Below are 23,409 nucleotides of genomic sequence, written 5' to 3' on the forward strand. Positions count from 1 at the left end.
TACCTCATGATGCAGAAGGCAGCTGTTGCCAGTGCCTCCCCACTAGCTGGCACTTTTTCAGCCCTTTGATGGGGTGGGCTGGGTGGATGTGTGGTCATCCTGAGAGGAAACCTTGCCTGCCTCTCCTGTCCGGGCTTGGTCCCTCTGTCCTCTGAAGCTCTCCAGCAGTTAGCTGTGAAGTTGCTTCATAGTGCAGTGCAGTTGTGAAAATTCCTTGCATGTTGCTGTTGAGAGGTCAAAGGTCTATTGCACATTTTCTGACAACCCTTACAGGGATTGCAACACAGTCTCAAAAATGTCATAAGTGTCTTTTGCTCATCAATCAGCTCCCTTCTGAAGGGAGGGTGGCAGTCTATTGCCCATACAGCAGAGCAACAACTTGGGCTGTGACCCTGGACACTTGCTTCGACCCTCGATTGGCACCTCCACTTGCTTCTCTTCACTTATGGTGGATGCTTCACGCAGTGCATCCTCCTTAAACTCTATTTTGTAAATACATTTAAAAAAAAAACTTATTTGAATGATTTCTGCCGATGCCAGTAGCAGAAAGGGAACGTTGCATAAAATCAGGTGATTGCGAGTGAAATGCAACGGGGGTCACGGTCTCTTTAAATGCCGACACTGAAAGCGTGTCGGTGTCAGGCGAGCAATCCGTGAAGCCTCGCCTGATTTATGGGGTGTCGGGTTTCTTCGGCTTATCCTGCACTCGGGCTGGGCCGCTCCTCTCTTTTATGGAGAGGATCTATTTGAGAATAGGAGGGGTTGGGTTGGGAGAGAGGAGGGGGAGAGAGATGCACACCTGTTGGAAGTTGTGACAGCTCTTGTCTCGGTGTCTCCGGCGGGAGGCGGGTGAGACGCTCCCCTTGTTGAACTGCTCCGCTCGGGCAGAGGGAGAGACACGGAGCCGCGCTTTGACCCCGCTCTTTATCGGCGCCGCACATTGCTTCGCCTCCACCTCTCCGAGAAGCAGCGGCCGGGACCTTCACCACACGCCGATGGCTGAAGCTGGGCGTCCCGAGGGTCCGAGCGACGAGTCGGCGGGGGCTGGAGACGAGTTTAATGAGATTATTAAAACTCGAACGGGTGAGTGCCGAGGTTGGGGGGGGTCTGCACCTTAACTCGTGGCTGAGCCCGGGGGTCTGCACCTTAACTCGTGGCTGAGCCCGGGGGGGGTCCGGGGGTCTGCACCTTAACTCGTGGCTGAGCCCGGGGGGGGGTCCGGGGGTCTGCACCTTAACTCGTGGCTGAGCCCGGGGGGGGGGGGTGCCAGATCAGAAAAAAACCCTCCAACATCCCCTTTAAATAAAGTAGTGGCACGGCTCTGGGACTGGAGACTGAGGGGGGGGGGGGAAGTGTCAGTTCGGGCTGGAAGTGGCCGGTCCGTTACTTTTAGCAGCTGAAGGGTGGAGTTGGCAGAGACCAGGACCGACCAGAGCGAACCGGGACTGTGCACACCGCTGCTGCCGGGGCTGCCCTTACACCGGCTGGGTTTGCACCAGTTGGTCACTCTTTTGGTGAACAGTCTGTGCGATAAGAGCAGCATTGCTGTTGCTTTAAATAGCCAGAGCTGCAATCGGATCCTGCCAGTTTAGGTTGCGGGCACCATGGCGCGATGCTTGACAACAAAAAAAACTTCACTTTCCCGCTTTGTAAAGGTTCCCTTTGTATATAAAAATAATCCCGCTGTGTGTGTTGGTGGTGTCTGTATATGGTCTGTGTGAAATCCATGTGTGTATCTATTGCCAGTGATACCCTGGAACTGATGCTCAATGACACAGACATCAGTTGCCATTTGTTGCTGCTTTTAGCTCCTCCCAACGTTTCAGGTTGGAGAATATATGCCAGCCACCTGCATCTTCCCTTTCTACTTTGGACGTGCAATGTTATTACCAATTCGCAGGTTACAGGGCAAGTTAGCCAATGCAACATCGAACTGTGGTCGGCTGCAGCCTGAATCGGGATGGACAGTGTTCCCAGATTTAACAGCAAAAGTAAACTTTGGAAAACTGTAGGATTCTTTCCCAAAATAATGCAGACAAAGATTGAGGTTTGCTGGACAAGAATGGGAGCAAACACCGTGCCAGAATAAAGGCATTCTGTTTGTTTCCTGTGGTTGATTTCTGATCCTGCAGAGGACCAGTTTGAAGTTTGGACGTTGTGGGAGTAGAACTCTTAGTGTAAACCCTTTTGGAAAATGAGCTGTGCAGGAAGTAAAACTTGTTTGGGCCAAGTGGTGATCGTGGGTTTAGTTACTCTCCAGCAGTTTGGCTGCACTCATTTCCAGGATATACAATAAATCTCTGCGCGTTTTTTGATTGACACAATGTTCAGTTGTAAACTCTGTACCATATTGTAATTCATTTGAGGGCCACTCTTGCATTTCTGCATCAAAAAATGGAAACCAACAATATGATTGTTCTTATTTTTAGTTTATTGTCAGCAACATGTTCTGTTACTCCAGGCGTTTCATTCTAATTCAGTCATTAGTAACTTAATGCAAATTGTGTTTGAGAAAGCTCGATCATAAAATGAATGTGAAATTGTTGAGAACCCTAGCAGTTAATGGCGCCAAGCAATGTGAAGCAATGTGCGGTGGTGTAAACCGAACATGCTGTATAAGGTTATCACAATTACAAAGGGAAAGCTCTCTTAGTGTTGGAATGCATCTGCGAACACTTTGGGGAATAGACGATGGTCATCTTTCGCATTTCTAAGTGGGGGAGAATTAAGCGGTGTTGATGGAAAACCGCAATCATTTGCTTTGTTGCATATGTGGCCGTGTTACTTACCTGGACATGTACAGCGGAGTGACAGCGACTGGAAGGATATCGGGAAACAACAGTCTGAACTATGTGATAGGAAAGGTCATGTTTTATTTTAATGTTACAGTTATGCCCAGACATAACTCAGTGGAGACAGCCACCTGCTCGTCATGAATTAGGAGAGGAGTGAAAACTATTTTAGGATGTGACTATCAATTAGACTGGTTTTACATTTCATTCAAGAGTCCGGTGTTACGGTAACTGTTCAAGGAGTACAGGAATATGTTTCCTGTATTCAAAAACACTGCAAATAAATATTTTGTATCAATGTACATTTTTTTTAGAATAACTTGCAAAATCTATACCAGGAGGGGAAAAAGTCAAAAGTTTAACCTGGCATCAAGTTTGGAAAATATTGTTAACTGATTGGATGTGCAACTATGAGTAATCCAAATCAGCTTCTCATAAATAAGAAAACGGTTGTCTAAACAAAAAAAATGGAAACTGTGTACTGCTGGGTTAAAATGCAGTAAGTATTGTGGGGTCTTCTAGCTCAATGCTTCAGCTCTCAGTTCCTGGCCAGAAGATCACAAGTTAGAGTATCAGGGCTGCCTGTCACTTTAATGCACTTGCCTTATATGGTGGATATGAAGTTAGGGTGATAGGTGGATAATGCAAAATGTTAGAGATGTTCTATCTTAGTGGGAAAGGGATTGAAAATTAGCAACTCCCAACTCACCACACATGGGTACACATCTTCTGACTATCAGTCACAAATTGGCACTAACAGTCGCTGTGGTAAAGGCTGTGGCTCAGATTGTTCCTTCCTCTGAACAGACGGTGGGGCGGAGGAAAGTGGTTGAGAAAAAAAAATCCAACTTCAAACAAAATGCAGATGATATTATGATAAGTCAGGTGTAAGACAGCACAAGAGACCACTTAAGAATGAGTAGACTAGACTGTAGAACTGGTTATTTTTACAGCAGAAATATATTTACGGAGAAGCCGGATCCAATTAAGACTGTGCACCCAGAAGTAGAGTTTGAACTGTGATGTAAAATCGGCCAAACAACTTTATTGATTCAGCTATTTTTGTTTGATATTTGGCAATTCTACAATAATAGACAAATATTGAGTGTAAAAGAAAGAACTTGTATTTATATAGTGCCTTTCATGACATCAGGACGTCCTAAAGTGCTTTACAACCAATGAAGCACTTTTGAAGTGTAGTCACTGTTGCAATTTAGCAAACGTGTAGCACACAGCAAGGTCCCACAAACAGCAATGTGATAATGGTCAGATAATCTGTTTTAGCAAAATAACAATTCACATTGAACATCAGGACATACTTCAATAATTTGCCCTTGTTTAACAGCATATGAATCTATTTTAACAAGAGGCTTGGCCCCATGTATAGCTGGAATATTTTTAATAAACGGATATGCTATACACAGCGAAGAAAACTAGATTTGCAACAATCTACGTCAAGTAGAAAATAAAATCCCAAGGGTAGTCATCACTGAGAGGGATGAGAAGGGTGTTTGTATCTCTGGAATTACTTACCTGTAAAGTCACAAATATGTTTTATTATTAGTGTCACATGTTATGTTCTCAAATAATGGCAATGTGTCACATTGAACAACTAGCACAAAAACAAAAAAAAATTCTTTCAGGCAGAAATTGATAAAAACACAAGTCAGCTCACATGGATTTTACTGGTGTTTTTTTTGTGTGGTCCGTGCTGACTCACTCCAGGGAGGAACAGTTTGTAGTTGAATGCATTGGTTGAGGGATAAATATTGGCCAGGACATCGGGGAGAACTTCCCTGCTCTTCTTCAAAATAGTGCCATGGGCTCTTTCACATCCATCTGAGAGGGCAATCGGGGCCTCGGTATAACGTCTCATTTGAAAGACGCCACCTCCAACAATGCAGAGCTCCCTCAGTATTGCACTGAAGTGTTAGCCTAGATTTTGTGCTCAAGTCTCTGTAGTAGGACTTGAACCCGTGACCTTTGTAGTGTATAATAATAGCACTGTTCCCCGATGGGAGTGGCACTTTAGTGTAAAGCTGAAGACTAAGGCTATTATTATGAACAATATGATTTCTTGTAATTTGAGAGAGAATATTTATCTTGAGCTGCAGGCACATTAACACACATTACTGCCAGTAGAGCCCCGGGCTGTTATTGCATTATTGCAGCTTCTCCATACCACATTTACCATATCATTGACGGTGAAATTGAAATGCTTTTGCAGCAGCAATAATAGTGAATTTTGGAACAATGTCACGTTTATAGCATCTATCATTATTGAGTTGAAAGTTTCAAGAACTTTTATTTGTACATATTTCTGAGTTGTGTTGCTTGCTGCCAATTTAAGTGTAGTATGATGTGTATGTTGCATCTGCTGTATTAGGGTAAAGCGTAATAGAAAAAAAAAGATTTAAAAAAAATTGTCATCGTAATGGCCAGTCACGTTGCTGAATACTTTGGAGAGTGATTGTCTCATTCCATTGCATTCAACTACAAACTGTTCCTCCCTGGAGTGAGTCAGCACGGACCACACAAAAAAAACACCAGTAAAATCCATGTGAGCTGACTTGTGTTTTTATCAATTTCTGCCTGAAAGAAATTTTTTTTTGTTTTTGTGCTAGTTGTTCAATGTGACACATTGCCATTATTTGAGGACATAACATGTGACACTAATAATAAAACATATTTGTGACTTTGCAGGTAAGTAATTCCAGAGATACAAACACACTTCTCTCATCCCTCTCAGTGATGACTACCCTTGGGATTTTATTTTCTACTTGACGTAGATTGTTGCAAATCTAGTTTTCTTCGCTGTGTATAGCATATCCGTTCATTAAAAATATTCCAGCTATACATGGGGCTAAGCTTCTTGTTAAAATAGATCCATATGCTGTTAAACAAGGGCAAATTATTGAAGTATGTCCTGCTCTTCAATGTGAATTGTTATTTTGCTTTCACCAGTGCTACTGGTAGCTCTACAGATTTGAAAATTCAGGTCAAAGAGTTTTGACTGTGTTCAGTGCTGCACTGCTGACATGTTGCTTTGATACTCATTTGTACTACAAAGGTGATATTTCCAGACGGCCTCCTGCCTTTGAACTCGGTCAGTGTTGTGTGCATTTACTTTAATATTAACCTAGCTACTGCTGTTTTCAGCGGTGGTACTCTGAAAGCCAAAGTTTACATCTGGGTACTATAAACTGGTAAACCATATGCATTCCTCCCACATAACGCAGTTGAAATGCGACTGCCAAGGAGTAACAACCTTGTCTCAAATTCAGCTAGTCCCCCTTTAGACTTCCATTAGACAGAGGGGCCTGCAAAGGTTAAAAGAATGCTCAACTTCACATCATTTTCTATGATAACATCCCTTTAATCCAGGGTTTGGGGTGGAAATCAGAACTGTTCAATTTTTGTTCTCGCCCCTTTCCCCCTCCCCTCCAGTCATTTAAACGAAACAAAAAGAAAAATCATCTGAGTTAGTCAAGGGAGCTTATTCATAATCACCATCTTGAACATATTTTCAAAGAGTTGGATATGAGACTGTGTTGTTTGGCTCCTATATTAAATAGTCAGTAGCAGATCTTGAGTGTTTCCAGTATTTCCTTTGCTATAGGCTGTATTGCTTTCATCCCACTGGCACAAGATGTTAATTAGTTCAGTTTAAGATTCAAACTGATGGACTTAAAGGAACCCTAGACCTTGTATTTATTTATTTTAATTTAGAGTGAAGTGTACATGTATTCTCGGTGCTTCTTTAAGTCATTTTCTTAAACGATCTCGTCACTTCAGTCCAACGCTAACATACTTGGTCACGCCTTCCTCCAGATCAGATGTAGTGACCGACAAAATGTTAAACCTGTCACATCTGCCATTGTCTCACCTGGGCGTAAAGTCATACTGTAGGTGCGCGGGGTCACGCAGCTTTAGCCTATTCACCCTGCCAACATTTTAAATCATTGTCCTTGCAGTCTATTCAACTTTCAGTACATGAGGTTTTTTCAATTTAAAGAACACCTTGCTGTGTAGTCTATTTTTAGTTGCCCATTAGTGATATAGTCAATAGTAAGATTATAAGTATGCCAACAACATAGACGATGGAATAACTTGATGGATCTATTTAAGTTTAATAATTCAGATTGTTATCTTTACAATTGATCCATTGTGATGTCTCTGCATTGTCTAATAAGAATAATAACTTTTTATCAGGTTAGACTTTTTTTGTATTTGGTAGATGTTGCAGAACCAGCTATCATCTAAGTTCATATTTTTCACATGTGACAATGGAAGCAAAATCTAAACATGTAAGCCACAGCCCCAGTGGACTTTACGTGGACTGTGGCAGTCATTTGTTTGGATTGTCTGAATGAAATGGGCTACCTTGCTGGACTGTTGTCCTAATGATTGCAATTCAGAATCGGGCGGGGGAGGGGGTTACGTTGAACAAAAATTCTGTGGATTCGAGGTAACACAACATATTGGGGCCACACCACTGAATTCCAGATCAAATCAAAGTGGGAAGTCACTGGCTCTTATTGTCCATAGGTAGGGAGGAACTTTGGAGGGTGAGTCACACTACTATGAAAAATAATAGTTCTCCTCTGGAATTAAAGTATGCAACAAGAAAAGGATATTTGCTTCATTAAGCACAGACCTTGCAACAGATTATTTATAATTTTCAGTGCCATGGAGATGATTAGTACCCAAAAAAGGAAGATTTAATGAATTCCTCTCTGAAACTCCAGGTTATTTAAATGAAAATCCTAGAATGTCAATCCCAACATTACATCCATTATTCAATCCTGGTTGCAGTCTATATACACTGCAGGTAGCATTGGAACAGCAGTGTTCCAATGAGTATTTTGTCAGGCTGTGCTAAACTAGGTATTTGTACAACCTTGTTGGTGCTCTGCATCATGGACTTTAGTCCTTCACCTTGCTTTCTCAATAAATAAAATTTAAAAAACAGTGTAGTTATTTTGGCAAAAAAAATTGTGTCGATCCTGATCAGTCAATATGTTTGTCAAGATTACCATTTATTTATTTTCAATTTAGTGAGGGGGCAGATATTTCTGTTGTTGCACCCCTAAAGCAAACTGGCCTGGAGTTTCCTCTGTGGGTGCAATCGTGCAGTTGCACCCAAAATTGCGCCAGTTTTGCCGATTTCCAAGAATCCTCACAAACTAATTACCATAAGCCTGAATGTAAAAGAATCAGTGCAATCTCAGAGTGTGGTTGAAACGTACTTGGAACAGAGCCGTTGGGGCTTCAGGGTGCTAGGGTGGGGCTATATTTGCAAGGCCTGCATAGTCCTGAACTTCCCCGATCCATGTCAGTAGTTCCCTATCACCATCACTGAAAAGAAGGGGGAATCGAAGATCAGTAGTAACCCAGTTTTACCAAAGCTTCTGGTTACTGCCGGCAGGAAAAGTTGGTCTTTGCTTTGCAGGCTGTTCTGATTCACAGCTAGTGCCTTAATGGACAGGGACAGCATACGAGAGTGCTTTGGGTAAGTTCAGTTCCTCTGCTGGTTTTGTCTCGTTATTAAACCTCAGATTAAAATAAAATAGAGCAGTGAACACAACCACTGACACAGTGGCCTTGAATTTTCTCCATGATACACTAACATACAAATGCTTTAATAGTATTCCATAGTATAATTTCAAGACCAGTGAGATTATCATTGTCATGCCTGTGGTTAAATGTGACAGGACATATTTTCTTCAATTCAGTAATTGTAGTGAAAAAGTAGATGTGAGTATAAAGCAGTGTTCCCTATTTTTGCTAAAATTAATAAATGGAGGAAAATATGATCCAATGTATCTTGGAAGACCCTCTGGTATGAACAGTGCCCTTTAAGAGCATGCTGAGGCTATGCTGCAAGTTTTAGTAACAGTGCAAAGAGAAAATCCTGATCACAGCATTTCAATTAAGGGATACGTTTTACATTGAAAAATTCTGCTCATTGCGAAGAGCAATTGAGTGCACATCTGGAAACTCATGGTTTAATAGTTTGTTTAAAATGTATTTTTTGAAGTACTTTTAGCAGCAGGAAAGAATCTGTAGATGTTAACAAAACACCTGCTGGGAAGCATTATCTTCTGTTGTGCAGTTGGTAATATTTTACATCATTATGGCACTGGGTGAATAAGTGGTACATTAAACTGAAAAAATTCAAATGATCCTTTCTTAAATTAATTGCACAACTAATAAACAAAGATCCCTGGCAGTCAGAACTAAATAGTGGCTTGTTAAAAGCAGTTCAGTAGACAATGTAAAGGAATATGTTATCGAGGTTCTACTCTTCCATATGCAAAATGACTTTACACCCAGACACTAAAGTAACTTTAAAACCTTACCAAGTAATACATTTTCTTTTATATTATGAAACAAGAATTATTCTCTGTCAGACTACAGTGTCAAAGTTGCAGATCGGCAGTGCATCAAACACATTAGCATTTAGCAGCTTGAAGCTGATATTAGCAGCTGAATCTTTGCTATTTGGAAAGAAAAACAATCCATGTTTCACTGACTGAGAGACCAGGAAAAATCTGTCGTTATTTAATGGAATTCAATGTATGGATTACTGCAAACTTAAAAAAAAAAGTACCAAAAATTTACTTTGTGTTCAGCCCAGCTGGACAATAGTACCTTTCATACAAAACCAAGTAGTTAGTTTTAATAGCATGCGCCTTGGGAGTCATTGTAATATAAACACATTTTAATTGTGTTACTATGGTAACATTGTCAATGAGAACTCCTGTTTGGCAATTGTACTTAAAATTCAGAATATGTGTTTTGAATCTTTAAAGCAGGCTGAACTATGAAGGCCATCTGTGTTTATAGTGTATTATATCAGTGATGCAGATGGTGGGAAGGTCTACTGCTGTTATTCTGGTATTTCCCAGATTACTTTGCATTGGAGCTTCTTGCTGTCAGATGGAAAATTCATACAATTTAATGGAAAGTTTTTTTTTAATTAAATGTAATAAAACTAATTAGGCAAGAAACAAATTGTCAATTCTAAGACATGTTCTATGACAATACTATATGACAGTGGAACAACTGCTGTGAAATGGAGTAATAATGATAATATGAAGATGTTTCATGATAGCCTTTCTACTATGAGCATTCTGCAATGTGAAATTTAAAGCTGCATTGACCTGCAATTTGATATTGCACAAGGCTAATTTGAGCCTGAATGACTATTATCAGATTGATTTGATTGATGTCACTATGCACAACTGAACTGCTGCTAGTTACCTTCCCTTGTAAACAGGAACGGGGCTAGATTATTTTTAAGTCCGGAGAGGGTTTGCGAGAAAGTGAAGGCTACTTGTCACTGGTAGGACATTGCTGTTGAGTTCAGGAGTTGGTATTGCATTTAAATAGGTCCTTATCGCATTCCTGTACTTCTGGCCAAATCTGAGTACTGTGCAGCTGGGCTTCTGAAATCCCCATTACCAGTTGGAACAGGGGTGGACAACTGGAATCAGCAAGGCGTATGTGGCTCTTTTGTTGGGCCACAACTGTTTACACTTGCCTATGGATTCAATCAAGATGTGAGAGGTGAAGCATGAAATTGAAGCAGGCAATGTTTCTTCCATTCTGACTCAGCTGAAGAATGTGTTTCTAACTTATCACAATGTAAGCTGGTTAGTTTATCCTGGATGCACTTCCACAGTGTCTGTTATACACGCACTCAGCTCTCGAGCATTGGGCCGTTTTGGAGCTGAAGGTGGAATAGACCAAAAGGAGCATCGCCTATTTCGCAGGCCATGTACCTTTGGCATGCTGCTAGCCTTTGTGGCAGAGAAGAAGCTGGCTGTGGTTGCTTGGTGTGGTGACATTGCTTGGGATTTGTGGGGCAGGAAATCACTGATGCTGGCTGTAAGATGCAGGAAGAAATGAGAGAAAGAAAAAGAGAGGGGGATGGGACTGATAAATGTAGGGAGAGAAAGTTTCTGATTCTCGGGGTATTCGGACTAGTTCTAAGGCAGGAGTGGCCTTTTATGGGTGGATGTGCTTCATTTGAACATGATTCAGGCCAATGCCTTTACTGGGAGTGTAAATAGTCTGTGGGGGAGGGTTTAAACTAGTGTGGCTAGTTTATGGCTAGTTAAACAATGGTTAGTTAAGCTACAGTTTATTTCTATCATGGTTCAAGCAGAAGGGTCCCATCTTTCCTTGTCCATGTCACTGCAACCATTGATCATTTTTTTTTTGGTCCACTGTAGTTGGAAATTTCATTCACATTAAGGAATAGGAAGGTGTGGACCCCTGCAATCTGGGTTTTAAGACAGCCACATAACCACTGTCTTCTTCGATAAAGGACCGATTTAATTCTCTTTGCAATGTCTTGCCAAAGTAGAATAATGAGTTAATGTCCATCACGCTAGAGCAGATTGTGCAGTGAAACATTGCAGCAGAGTCTGGAAATTAACAGGTTAGTGGGAAAACAGTGGGAACAGATAGAGAGATTGCACTAAGAGAAAACTAGGAAAACAAATCGAGTAAACAGTGAAACAGATGGTAGAGTCGGTAAGAAAGTTGGAAGAGAAAATAACAAAACAGATCCCATTGAAAATAAATAAAAGAATCGGTATTTCAAAACAAGACAAATCATTGAACTATGGGAAGAAAATGGCAGATAAAATGAAATTTATTTTTAAAGTTTTTTTTTATTCCTGCTCGACAGTGAAAATGCTGCATTCACACAACAGTGCCAGCAGAAGGTGATTCATCAGTTCTGGATTGTGAGATGGGACTTAAAACAATGGGCCCATTCCCTTCCTGCAGCCAGGGCTCATTTTCACTTTTCTGACTATATTGAGTAAATCTTGTGAGGCCCTGCACTGCCAAGGGTCCTCGCACACACCCAGTGCACATTGGAAAAACACAGGCATGCTGTCCACAAGTTTCCAATATACACTGGTCGTGTGTGAGGCCTTGCTGGAAGCACAGAGCCTTGCAAAATGTTGTTTTTTTTTGTGGGGGTGGCAGTGGTGGGGGTCGTGTAGTGAACTGTCATACTGTCCTTTAGTCTTTGGGACCTGGCATAAATCATTGCTGTTGAGTGTAAGAGCAGTGAGGCTCAGAAGTTGAATGCCTCCAGTCTCTGCTGACTATCAGGATCCAACAAAAAAATAGGTTTGTACAAAGTCAACTCAGTTCTTGTGTGTGCGGACCCAGAACACAAAACTACATTAATATGTCATTAAACTGGCAACGTCACTCAAAAATGCCACAAGGATGGCTGAGGTAGAAAATGGAAATGTTACATCGGTACATTATGGCTGTGCTGTTCTAGGTTTATGGTTAAGGCACATTAATGGATAGAGCTTAACTCTGCATCTAACTGTACTGTACCTTATTTGGGAGTGCTTGCTGTTTAAGTGTGGGAAAATGGAGTGTTCTATCCTCTAATAATGTCGATCATCAAAATTCATATGAATAAGGCAGTAGTACATTAATAATAGGAAATGTTCACCGGGGAAGATTAGGGTACATGCAAGACATATTCCCATAAGGGGTAAAGCAAGAGCAGCTGTTTCTCGTATGAATAGAGAAATTCAATTTAAATGACACTTAAAAAGAAGTTAGATGCCAAATCTAGGGCTAATAACACAAAAGAAAATCAAGCTGAATATAGAAAATATAAAGGGGAAACAATTAGAAGAGCTCTGAGGGATAAGACTGGGAACTCATGGAATGAACTCATGGATGAAGGAATGGCAGAGATACTAAATGAGTACGTTAGTTTTCACAGAAGAGTGTGGTAGGCAAAGTGAAAGGGTCCAGAGGAGAAGGTGGCTCAATTAGATAGGATAAATATAGATAAGGAAGTAGTACTGAAAAAATCAGTGGAACCTGAAAAGTGGAAAAGGCACTAGGCTCAAATAGCAGACATCCTCATCTGCTGAGGGAAATCAGAGCAAATAGCTGAGACTTTGAATGCAATCCTGCAAAAAAGCTTGGATACAGAAGTTGTTTGAGAGGACTGGGGGATTGCCAATCCAACACCTCAGTTCGAAAATGGAGAAAGGGCTTAACCGAGTAACTATATGGATCAGTCAACCTAAAATCGGTAGTGGACAAATTTCATAATACAGCATAAAATTAATGATCGTCGAGAAAGACAGGGCCAGTGAAGAAGAGCCAGCATGGATTTGTAAATGGCAAGTCATGCCTGACCAATTCGAAGAGTTCTTTGTGGAAAAAGTAGACAGTATGGATAAAGGAAATGCAATGGAAGTTGTGCATGTGAATCTTCAAAGGGCACTTGATAAGGTGCTGAATAGAAGGCTTGTTACTAAAATGAAGGCACACGGTATTAAAGGGACCGAAAACAGAATTGTGATTACATCACGGCTGAAAAGCATTCATTAGACAGTGAGATGTCCCCTTAAGAGTCAGTGTTGGGATAATTCTGTTCTGGACTTGGGTTTGAGCACACAATATCAAAATTTGCAGACAATGCAAAATTAGAGTGGCTGGTTAAAGGATTGTAAGTAAGGAGGAAGGTAAGATAAAATGTAATGTGAAAAAGTATGAGGTGATACATTTTGGGAAGAAGAGTCAGGACTTTATCACTAAATGGTAAATACAACGCTCCAAGAACTCTTGAGTTCCTCCAATTCTGGACTCTTGTGCAACCCCACTCCCTTTGCTCCATCACTGGGGGCTCTGCCATCAGCTGTCTAGGCCCTAAGTTCTGGAATTCTGTCCACAAACTTCTCCATCACTCCACCTCTCCTCCTTTTAAGGCACTCCTTAAAACTTACCTCTTTGACCAAGCTTTTAGTCACCTGGCCTAATATCTCCTCCTTTGCTGCAGTGTCAATTTTTGTGTGATTACACCCCTATGAAGCTTTGGGATATTTTCTTGTGTTAAAGATGCTATATAAATGAAAGTTATTGTAAAACTTTAAAAGGAGGGGAGAAGCAAAGAGACCTGGTGGGGGGGGGGGGGGGGGGGTTCAGATGCAGAAATCTTTAAAAATGGGAGAACAAGTTAATTCTGCTGTTTTTTTTTAAAAAGCACATTAGATCCTAGGTTTTATAAATATGGGCATAGTTTACAAAAACAAAAGGTAATACTAAAGTTGCACAAATCACTGGTTAGGCTGCAGCTAGAATATTGAGTCCAGTTTTGGGCATTGTACTTTAGGGAGGATGTCAAATCCATGGAGAGGATGCAGGAGCTATTTGCCATAATACTAGGGATGAGTGGCTTTGGTTATGAGAAGAGACTAGAGAAACTGGAGCTCTGTTCAGTAGAACAAAGAAGGGTTAGAGAGATCTGATAGAGGTGTTCAAAATTATGAAGGGCTTTGATAAGGTAACTCAGGTAAAAGTATTTCCACTGCTCGGGGAGTCAGTGACTGGATGGCATAAATTTAAGGTCATCACTAAAAGAATGAAAGGAGGGGTTAGGAGAATATTTTTTACAAGGTGGGGTTGTTAAGACATGGAATGCCCTCCTAGAAACAGTGGTGGAAGCAGAATCCATTATAGTTTTTAAAAGGGAAGTGAATAAACATTTGAAAAAGAAAAAAGTAAAAGGGTTTGAGGAAAGCAAGCACAGTGGGACTAAATGGATAGCAACTTCAAAGTTCCAGCACAGGCACCATGGGTGGGATGGTCTCCTTCTGTGCTAGAAAATTTTATGATTCAATGAAAAGATTCAATTAATTTATCTTGTGCTCTGTGGGGCATCTCTGTCACCCAAAGAGAGTGCAGTTTGATGAATCTGCGCTACAGTATTTTAACCCTAACTCCAGACCGTGATATCTTTGAATGTGGCTCTTGGCTAGGAATGCAGGATTAACGAATTTGTCCTAATAAAGTGTAAAACAAACGCGTAAAGGATAGTTTTAAAAAGTTTTTATTTACTTTCTTACACTATATTCAGTTTACATTCTCCATCCTTTTCAGATCAGAAATATGTAAATCAAAGCTCTTTATTTAGTTCCAGGCTCCACTGGCAAGTTGAGAGTTTCAGTAGTTGGACTATTGTAATCTGTCATTTAATGGAAGCTGTCAAGAATGGTAAAATCTTTCAACAAGCACGAATAAGTAACAATTTAAAGGATGTAGAAAAGATCAACCAAAACAAAAGTCCCACCTTCATTTGTTACACTGAAGAGCTAATTACAGAAAAATATTCCTCTATTGTCATCATTCCCCTCTAGTGTCAAGATATTTCAAAAATATACCTACAATTTCTACAGCAGAATTAATCAGGTGGATGAATGACAATGAATTGAAATACACTTAGTACAAGTTACGTACTTCACAACTGTTATGAGTTATTGATGTGGTACATGCTTACTTTTAGAGGTCCAGTTATCATTTATGGCTAGAAGAATTGCCTTTCATTACAATTTCTCTAATTTTCCCTCCATTTGATGCTCAATGGGCATCTGATTTTGATAAAGGGGAATCTTCACCTTTTGGCTTCATGCCCCTTTTTAAAAGTCACGTACAGAACTGTAATCAATTTTTAAACATTGTGTTCTAGGTGGTTATTTTCAACACTTAAGAATGTTACATTATAAAGTGAATACACTATTAAGAAATATGCTAATATTTCAGCTTACTGTATTTTGAAGCACTCTTTTAAATATGTCTGGGCTCCTTTATAATTAATGTTACTTACTTTCACCAGTTTCTGAAGGCCAGGAAGCCTGTTGTGAAGACAGTAATGAAATATTAAATATATGTGCCTCAAATGTAATGTGCTTAATCTTTCTATGTGCGTGTTGCTCTCTACATTTTTGTCCCATTTGAGTCATTTTCCCCTTGTTCAGGATTCCCCTGCAGAGAGCATGATTCCTGATTGAAGAGGTTTGGCAAGTAACCTGCTCCCAAGTCTCCTCTATTGCTACTCCTCAGTGAATTGTTATTGTATGGGTCAGCCCAGCTTGCAATATTCCTCGACCTTTGTTGATAAATGCTTGTCCTCTGCTTGCAGCCTTTCTTTACAATACATCCAAGGTTTGGCAGTTGTCACCTGAAGACCTTCTGTAGTTTATTTCTAAATTGTACTGCATCATTCATAAAAAAAACATTTAATAAGTAAAGATAAAATCTGCCTTACCCTATTTGTTATTATAACTACTGCCATCTGGGATTTGTGTTTCTTTCCCTTTGCTGAGTGCAGAAGGCAACTGCTGGAAAGTGAGGATGCACAGGCAGTGCATGGGCTGCCAACTGCATGTAGAATGTCTGATTTCCTTTAATTCTGTCACTTGGCAAATAAGTAATACACGAATTGGCATAATTCTGATCTTTTTTTTCCCATTCAGCTGAATAGAACATTTGTATTCATGTAGAGTGTGACCTGTGAGAGATTAGTTATAAAAAAAGCTCTGTATAGTTTAAATATTAAACATTACTATATAATGCCGAGATTAAGTGTGAACCTGCCTTAAATATTCTTTTACGAAATGATTGTCTATTTTGAATGCTGATAGGAAATAGTGGTTTCTTGCAGCCTGTATAGGGTCCACTGAAATACAATACTGCATATGTACAAGATCACATCGATGCTTGCTGTGGACAAACAGTTCTGTTTACAAATTGTAATTACTGTTATGTATAACATCACATTGGATAGTGCTTGCCATAGACTGCAAAGGTTTTCTATTGTGTAATTAATGCTATATTATAATTATCAAATTGGACTATGCTATGTAGATAATAAAGGCTCTTGTTTTCTCCAAAGTGCTTGCAGGTTTGGTTCTTCTGGACTATGTTATACATATTCCACCAAAACTGCAATTTTAATATTTAAATGAATGGACAACGTAGCTTTCTTGCTAAAGTTACTGTTGTTCAAGGTAGCTGCGAAGAAGAATAGCTTTCCATAATGTGAGTTGCTTCTCCCTCTCTTTCCACTATGAGCTGCTCCCTTGTCACACCTTATTCTTTCACAAAATGGACAAAAATTGACTTTTGTCAATTCCTGAGTTAATTGCTGGAGATGCCCAGGACTGTCCAGAGGTGACACTTTTGATTCTCACACTTCCTAATCTTGAATAAAGTATTTGAATATTCAATGGGAATTTTTCAAAAATACATCTACCCCAAAATACCTTTTGATAGTGTACCATGGGTCTGCACAGCCAAGGATACCTTTGCAAACATATCCAAGATGTTTTTTTTGTGTAATGTCATAAATACCAGAGCAGCCTGAAATATTGTGGTATTCCTAAGTACCAGAGTGCAGGTTTATTGTGCCAGTACTAAAAGCATTCATTACCCAACATTTGTTCTCACATGGCCAAACATAACATGAGAGCAAATAGTTTACTGCTGGACTTGCAGCACTGAAAGTACTGCCACTAAGAATCTCTGAGAAATACAGCATCTATGGCCTCTCCACCCCTGAGGTTCCCATTATATTTAAAGAGGAAATGCTGTTTTTAGTTGCTAGGAATACACTGCTCTGGAATCTCTGAAGGAGGCTATTTGGTTGCTCAGGAATATTTACATCATTAAAGCTGCTATATGTGCTGCAGGCCGAATCCTAGCAATAGGGTCTTATTTGATTAGTTTTTCTTCCGACTGATTTCTCTGTCTGTTTTTTCTGAAGATGCTGGGATATAGCTCCAAGGGCATTGGCAACCTTTTAGCACCTCACCAAGGTAACCTTTCTCAATATGTGAGTGCCAACATTGGTTGTCAGTGGCCTGTGGAAGGCCTCACAACAGAGCCTGATCCTGTGTACACCCTCACACACTTTCCATTAGTGGTCACTACTGAACCAACAAGTGGGAGCTCTGGCTGTTTGTGTGTTTGTTTGTTTTTTATTACCTGCCTATCCCAGAGGTTTCCATTGCTGAGATCAGGGATGAAACCTGGGATCTACCTGGCCTGTGCACATAGAAATGTCCGAAATCCTTTAACTTTGTAACTTGACAAATAAGTAATACACTAATTGGCATAATTCTGATTTTTATCCTGCTCAGCTGAGTAAAACATTTGTAATCATGTATATTATGGCCTGTGAGAGATGAAAGGTGAACCTGCCTTAAATATTCTTTTACTAAATATGATTATCTATTTTGAATGCAGATAGGAAGTAGTGGTCTTTTGCAATCTCTATAGAGGCCACTGAAGTGGAATACTGCATGTGTCTAAGATCACATCAATGTTTTATCTTCTGAGTCATCAAAGGAAATTTGGCTAGTTTTTCATTAAAACAAAGACAGTTAGTGAGCACTCATGTTATTGCACAAACTTTGGTTTTCAGATCTGCCAAAGTATTTCACAAATGTATTCACCGTGACTATATTAATTTGAAGGAATTTGCCATTCATCCTGTTTACACATGCAATCAACCATCCTAATGTTCATTAAAACACACCACATACAGCACGCGAGGGGTTACTGTTGATGCTGAAGTGGGAGCTACAGAATGTGTAAAGTCAAGGTTCCAACCATGTTATTGGATAAAAGGCCTCAGTCAGAAGTGCTTGGCTTCCTGTTGGCAGTGGCACTAGGTATTTGTTTTTTTTTTGCTCTGCACTGATGTGGGTTTTTTCAAGTTGAATTAGTCCAATAAATGGAAGGGATAAAGACTGCTGTTAACGTTTTGATAGCATTCTGGATAGATTCTTTAGCTTCTGGCTAATAGTTTTTTTTTGTTGCTTTCAGCTGTTGCTGATCTTTTTAAATATAATTAAAACCTTAATGAAGTGCATATTGAAAACATGTTTTAATACACACAACATAAATAATGAGTTGTGATGGTCAAAACAAAAAGTTGCCTTTAAGCATTCATTCACCATAGATTATTACCAGGATAGATTATGTTTTCATGAGCTGTTTGGGAGAACAGTTCTAAACTCGATGAAAGGAAGGGAACAAGATTCAGAAAGCAGATGCAGCATTAAAAGGGCAGCATTCATTATTGTTTTTCTGGCCCCATCTTGTGAATATATTTTCCATACCTCCTTGGTTCCAATATTACCCACCCTCGAGTAACTGATCAAGATAACAGGCAGGTGGCCTGTTCTCAGAACTCTTTCAAATCTATCCTGTAATAGGTCACTAGAAAGTGCATCTTACATTTGTATCTTTTTTTAATTCGTTTGTGGGATGTGGGCGTCGCTGGCGAGGCCAGCATTTATTGCCCATCCCTAATTGCCCTTGAGAAGGTGGTGGTGAGCTGCCTTCTTGAACCGCTGCAGTCCGTGTGGTGAAGGTTCTCCCACAGTGCTGTCAGGAAGGGAGTTCCAGGATTTTGACCCAGCGACGATGAAGGAACGGCGATATATTTCCAAGTCGGGATGGAGTGTGACTTGGAGGGGAACGTGCAGGTGGTGTTGTTCCCATGTACCTGCTGCTCTTGTCCTTCTAGGTGGTAGAGGTCGCGGGTTTGGGAGGTGCTGTCGAAGAAGCCTTGGCGAGTTGCTGCAGTGCATCCTGTGGATGGTACACACTGCAGCCACTGTGCGGCCGTGGTGAAGGGAGTGAATGTTCAGGGTGGTGGATGGGGTGCCAATCAAGTGGGCTGCTTTGTCCTGGATGGTGTCGAACTTCTTGAGTGTTGTTGGAGCTGCAGTCATCCAGGCAAGTGGAGAGTATTCCATCACACTCCTGACTTGTGCCTTGTAGATGGTGGAAAGGCTTTGGGGAGTCAGGAGGTGAGTCACTCGCTGCAGAATACCCAGCCTCTGGCCTGCTCTTATAGCCACAGTATTTATATGGCTGGTCCAGTTAAGTTTCTGGTCAATGGTGACCCCCAGGATGTTGATGGTGGGGGATTTGGTGATAGTAATGCCGTTGAATGTCAAGGGGAGGTGGTTAGACTCTCTCTTTTTGGAGATGATCATTGCCTGGCACTTGTCTGGTGCGAATGTTACTTGCCACTTATGAGCCCAAGCCTGGATGTTGTCCAGGTCTTGCTGCATGCGGGCTCGGACTGCTTCATTATCTGAGGGGTTGTGAATGGAACTGTACACTGTGCAATCATCAGCGAACATCCCCATTTCTGACCTTATGATGGAGGGAAGGTCATTGATGAAGCAGCTGAAGATGGTTGGGCCTAGGACACTGCCTTGAGGAACTCCTGCAGCAATATCCTGGGGCTGAGATGATTGGCCACCAACAACCACTACCATCTTCCTTCGTGCTAGGTATGACTCCAACCACTGGAGAGTTTTCCCCTGATTCCCATTGACTTCAAGGGCTCCTTGGTGCCACACTCGGTCAAATGCTGCCTTGATGTCAAGGGCAGTCACTGTCACCTCACCTTATGAATTCAGCTCTTTTGTCCATGTTTGGACCAAGGCTGTAATGAGGTCTGGAGCCGAGTGGTCCTGGTGGAACCCAAACTGAGCATCGGTGAGCAGGTTATTGGTGAGTAAGTGCCGCTTGATAGCACTGTCGACGACACCCTCCATCACTTTGCTGATGATTGAGAGTAGACTGATGGGGCGGTAATTGGCCGGATTGGATTAGTCCTGCTTTTTGTGGACAGGACATACCTGGGCAATTTTCCACTTTGTCGGGTAGATGCCAGTGTTGTAGCTGTACTGGAACAGCTTGGCACGAGGCGCAGCTAGTTCTGGAGCACAAGGCTTCAGCACTACAGCCGGGATGTTTTCAGGGCCTATAGCCTTTGCTGTATCCAGTGCATTCAGCCGTTTCTTGATATCACGTGGAGTGAATCGAATTGGCTGAAGACTGGCTTCTGTGATGGTGGGGATATCGGGAGCTGGCAGAGATGGATCATCCACTCGGCACTTCTGGCTGAAGATGGTTGCAAACGCTTCAGCCTTGTCTTTTGCGCTCATGTGCTGGACTCCGCCATCGTTGAGGATGGGGATGTTTACAGAGCCTCCTCCTCCCGTTAGTTGTTTAATTGTCCACCACCATTCACGACTGGATGTGGCAGGACTGTAGAGCTTTGATCTGATCCGTTGGTTGTGGAATCTCTTAGCTCTGTCTATAGCATGTTGCTTCCGCTGTTTAGCATGCATGTCGTCCTGAGTTGTAGCTTCACCAGGTTGGTACCTCATTTTTCGGTACGCCTGGTGCTGCTCCTGGCATGCTCTTCTACACTCCTCATTGAACCAGGGTTGATCCCCTGGCTTGTTCGTAATGGTAGAGTGAGGAATATGCCGGGCCATGAGGTTACAGATTGTGGTGGAATACAATTTTGCTGCTGCTGATGGCCCACAGCGCCTCATGGATGCCCAGTTTTGAGCTGCTAGATCTGTTCTGAATCTATCCCATTTAGCACGGATGTAGTGCCACACAACACGTTGGATGGTGTCCTCACTGCGAAGACGGGATTTCATCTCCACAAGGACTGTGCGGTGGTCACTCCTACCAATACTATCATGGACAGAAGCATCTGCGACAGGTAGATTGGTGAGGACGAGGTCAAGTAAGTTTTTCCCTCGTGTTGGTTCTCTCATCACCTGTCGCAGGCCCAGTCTGGCAGCTATGTCCTTCAGGACTCGGTCAGCTCGGTTGGTAGTGGTGCTACCGAGCCACTCTTGGTGATGGACATTGAATTCCCCCACCCAGAGTACATTCTGTGCCCTTGCTACCTTCAGTGCTTCCTCCAAGTGGTGTTCAACATGGAGGAGGACTGATTCATCAGCTGAGGGAGGACGGTAGGTGGTAATCAGCAGGAGGTTTCCTTGCCCATGTTTGACCTGATGCCATGAGATTTCATGGGGTCCAGAGTCAATGTTGAGGACTCCCAGGGCCACTCCCTCCTGACTGTATATCTCAGTACCGCCACCTCTGGTGGGTCTGTTCTGCTGGTGGGACAGGACATACCCAGGGATGGTGATGGAAGAGTCTGGGACATCTTGTTGGTATGCCCACAGGCAGACTGCTCTGAGGTTGTGAACCTACCATACAAAGGACTGCAAACTTGAACTCATCTCATCTCATAGGAGCATAGGAATGTACAGGACTGGAAATGGCCGTTGTGGTCGATCTGGCCAGTCCCAGTGTGTAGGAAATATCTTATCCCATGCTATCTCTTATACCTCTCTTAGCAAATTTTTTCTCCAGGTACCTATCCAACTCTCAAATTTGCTGTACAATCAGTGCTCACTGTCACCCTGGCGAGTCCATTCCATACATTCACCTTCCCCTGTCCAAAGGACATAAATCTAAATTGTCTTTTCATCCTCCCCTTCTATGTTTGAGGCAATGCCATCTTGTTGTAGAATTTGCAACCATGTTGTATTGATATTTATCTTGCCTATACCCTTTAGGATCTTTATTACTTAAATAAAACCACCCCTGAGTGTTCTCTAGTGTAAACCTTCCCAGCTCCTGCAGCCTCTCCTTGTGAGCTTGGATGACTGGTCCCATCTTAGAATTTAGTTGTTCTTTGTTGCACTCTCTCCAATGCCTGGATGCCTTTCTCATAATACGGTGACTAAAATTGTAACACAATATTCCAGGTAGGACCAGACCAAGGCTTTGTCCAGACTCAGAATCATCCCCTGAGATTTGCTCTGGCTATCCAGCCTTCGGTTTTATTGGCTGTTCTTACTGCTGCCGCACACTGCGCTAATGACTTCAGCGATCTATCCACCAGTCCTCCCAAATCCCTTTCCCATGTTGTGCTCTGTAGAGGCTGTAGAAGCTGGGAATGTTCAAATTTAGCTTTTTTTTCCCCAATCTCATGACTTTACATCCGTCTGCATTAAATGACACTCATCAGCCCAGCTTCCCAATCATTCCAGGTTTTTCTCTATTTGATCAGCCTGTTTCTTGTTCACAAGCCCTTCCAGTTTGGTATCATCTGTAAACTTGCAGAGTTTTGTTTCTTCACCCGCTCCCAAGATATTTTAGATGCACTGCAAACAGCAACAGACTGATCCCTGAGGCATCCCACGAGTTACCTACTTCCACGCTGATCCGGCTCCATGTACAACCACCCTTTGCTTCCTTCTTTTCAATCAATTTTGGATCCATTGCAGAAACACACCACCTATTCTGTGCCTTCTGACTCTATGTGACACAAAAGCTTTGCTGAATTTTAAATTAACATGCTCCCCATCGCCAACATGTTTGCAATCTCCTCAAGGAACTCAAGAAATTTATTAGGCATGATCCACCTCCCATAAAGCCATGCTGTCTTCCTTTTATAGTGCTGTACTTGTCCAGGTGGTTCATTTTTTCTTTTAGGAAGCCCTCCAGTACGTTTTTTCCAATGAATGTCAGGCTGACCAGCCTGAAGTTCCTAATTTATCTCTTTGTCTCTGTTTATAGATTGGTATTGTGCTCACTGTATCGCAATCCTCGGGCACAGTCCCCATTGCCAAGGATTCCCTAAAGTTACCCGCAAGATCATGTCCAATTTCATTAGCTGCTTTCCTGCCACCCTGTGGCATGAGGGATTAGTACTTTAACAAGCATTAGTTTGAAATTGTTCTCTCAGGGTATATTTTTAAAACATTGTTGCAAATGTTCTGCAACTTTGCAAAGAATGGAACTAATGAGACAAAATGGACCACTTTCCTGCTCCACTGATCCATGCCCTTGTGATTCTTCCATTTTAGCAGCTTTTTATTATACGCGAGGCATTCCCCATGGTAGATTGGATTTGTATTTGGTGAAAACTTCCTAC

General features: G+C 41.7%; 1 protein-coding gene across 10 annotated transcripts in view; it reads left to right on the forward strand.

Annotated features, from left to right (window-relative positions):
• The first annotated feature begins 777 nt into the window (after positions 1-777).
• dmd (dystrophin) overlaps positions 778-23,409 on the forward strand; it is a 1,591,310-nt gene continuing 1,568,678 nt past the window's right edge. For all 10 annotated transcript variants that reach the window (XM_067992781.1, XM_067992785.1, XM_067992782.1 and 7 more), the window contains exon 1: positions 778-1,083. In XM_067992781.1, the coding sequence (XP_067848882.1) occupies positions 996-1,083 (88 nt within the window). In that variant the 5' untranslated portion in view covers positions 778-995. The remainder of the gene's footprint in view (positions 1,084-23,409) is intronic.

The sequence above is a fragment of the Heptranchias perlo genome, chromosome 11 (assembly GCF_035084215.1).
Source record: "Heptranchias perlo isolate sHepPer1 chromosome 11, sHepPer1.hap1, whole genome shotgun sequence".
In the NCBI taxonomy this organism is placed as follows: domain Eukaryota; kingdom Metazoa; phylum Chordata; class Chondrichthyes; order Hexanchiformes; family Hexanchidae; genus Heptranchias; species Heptranchias perlo.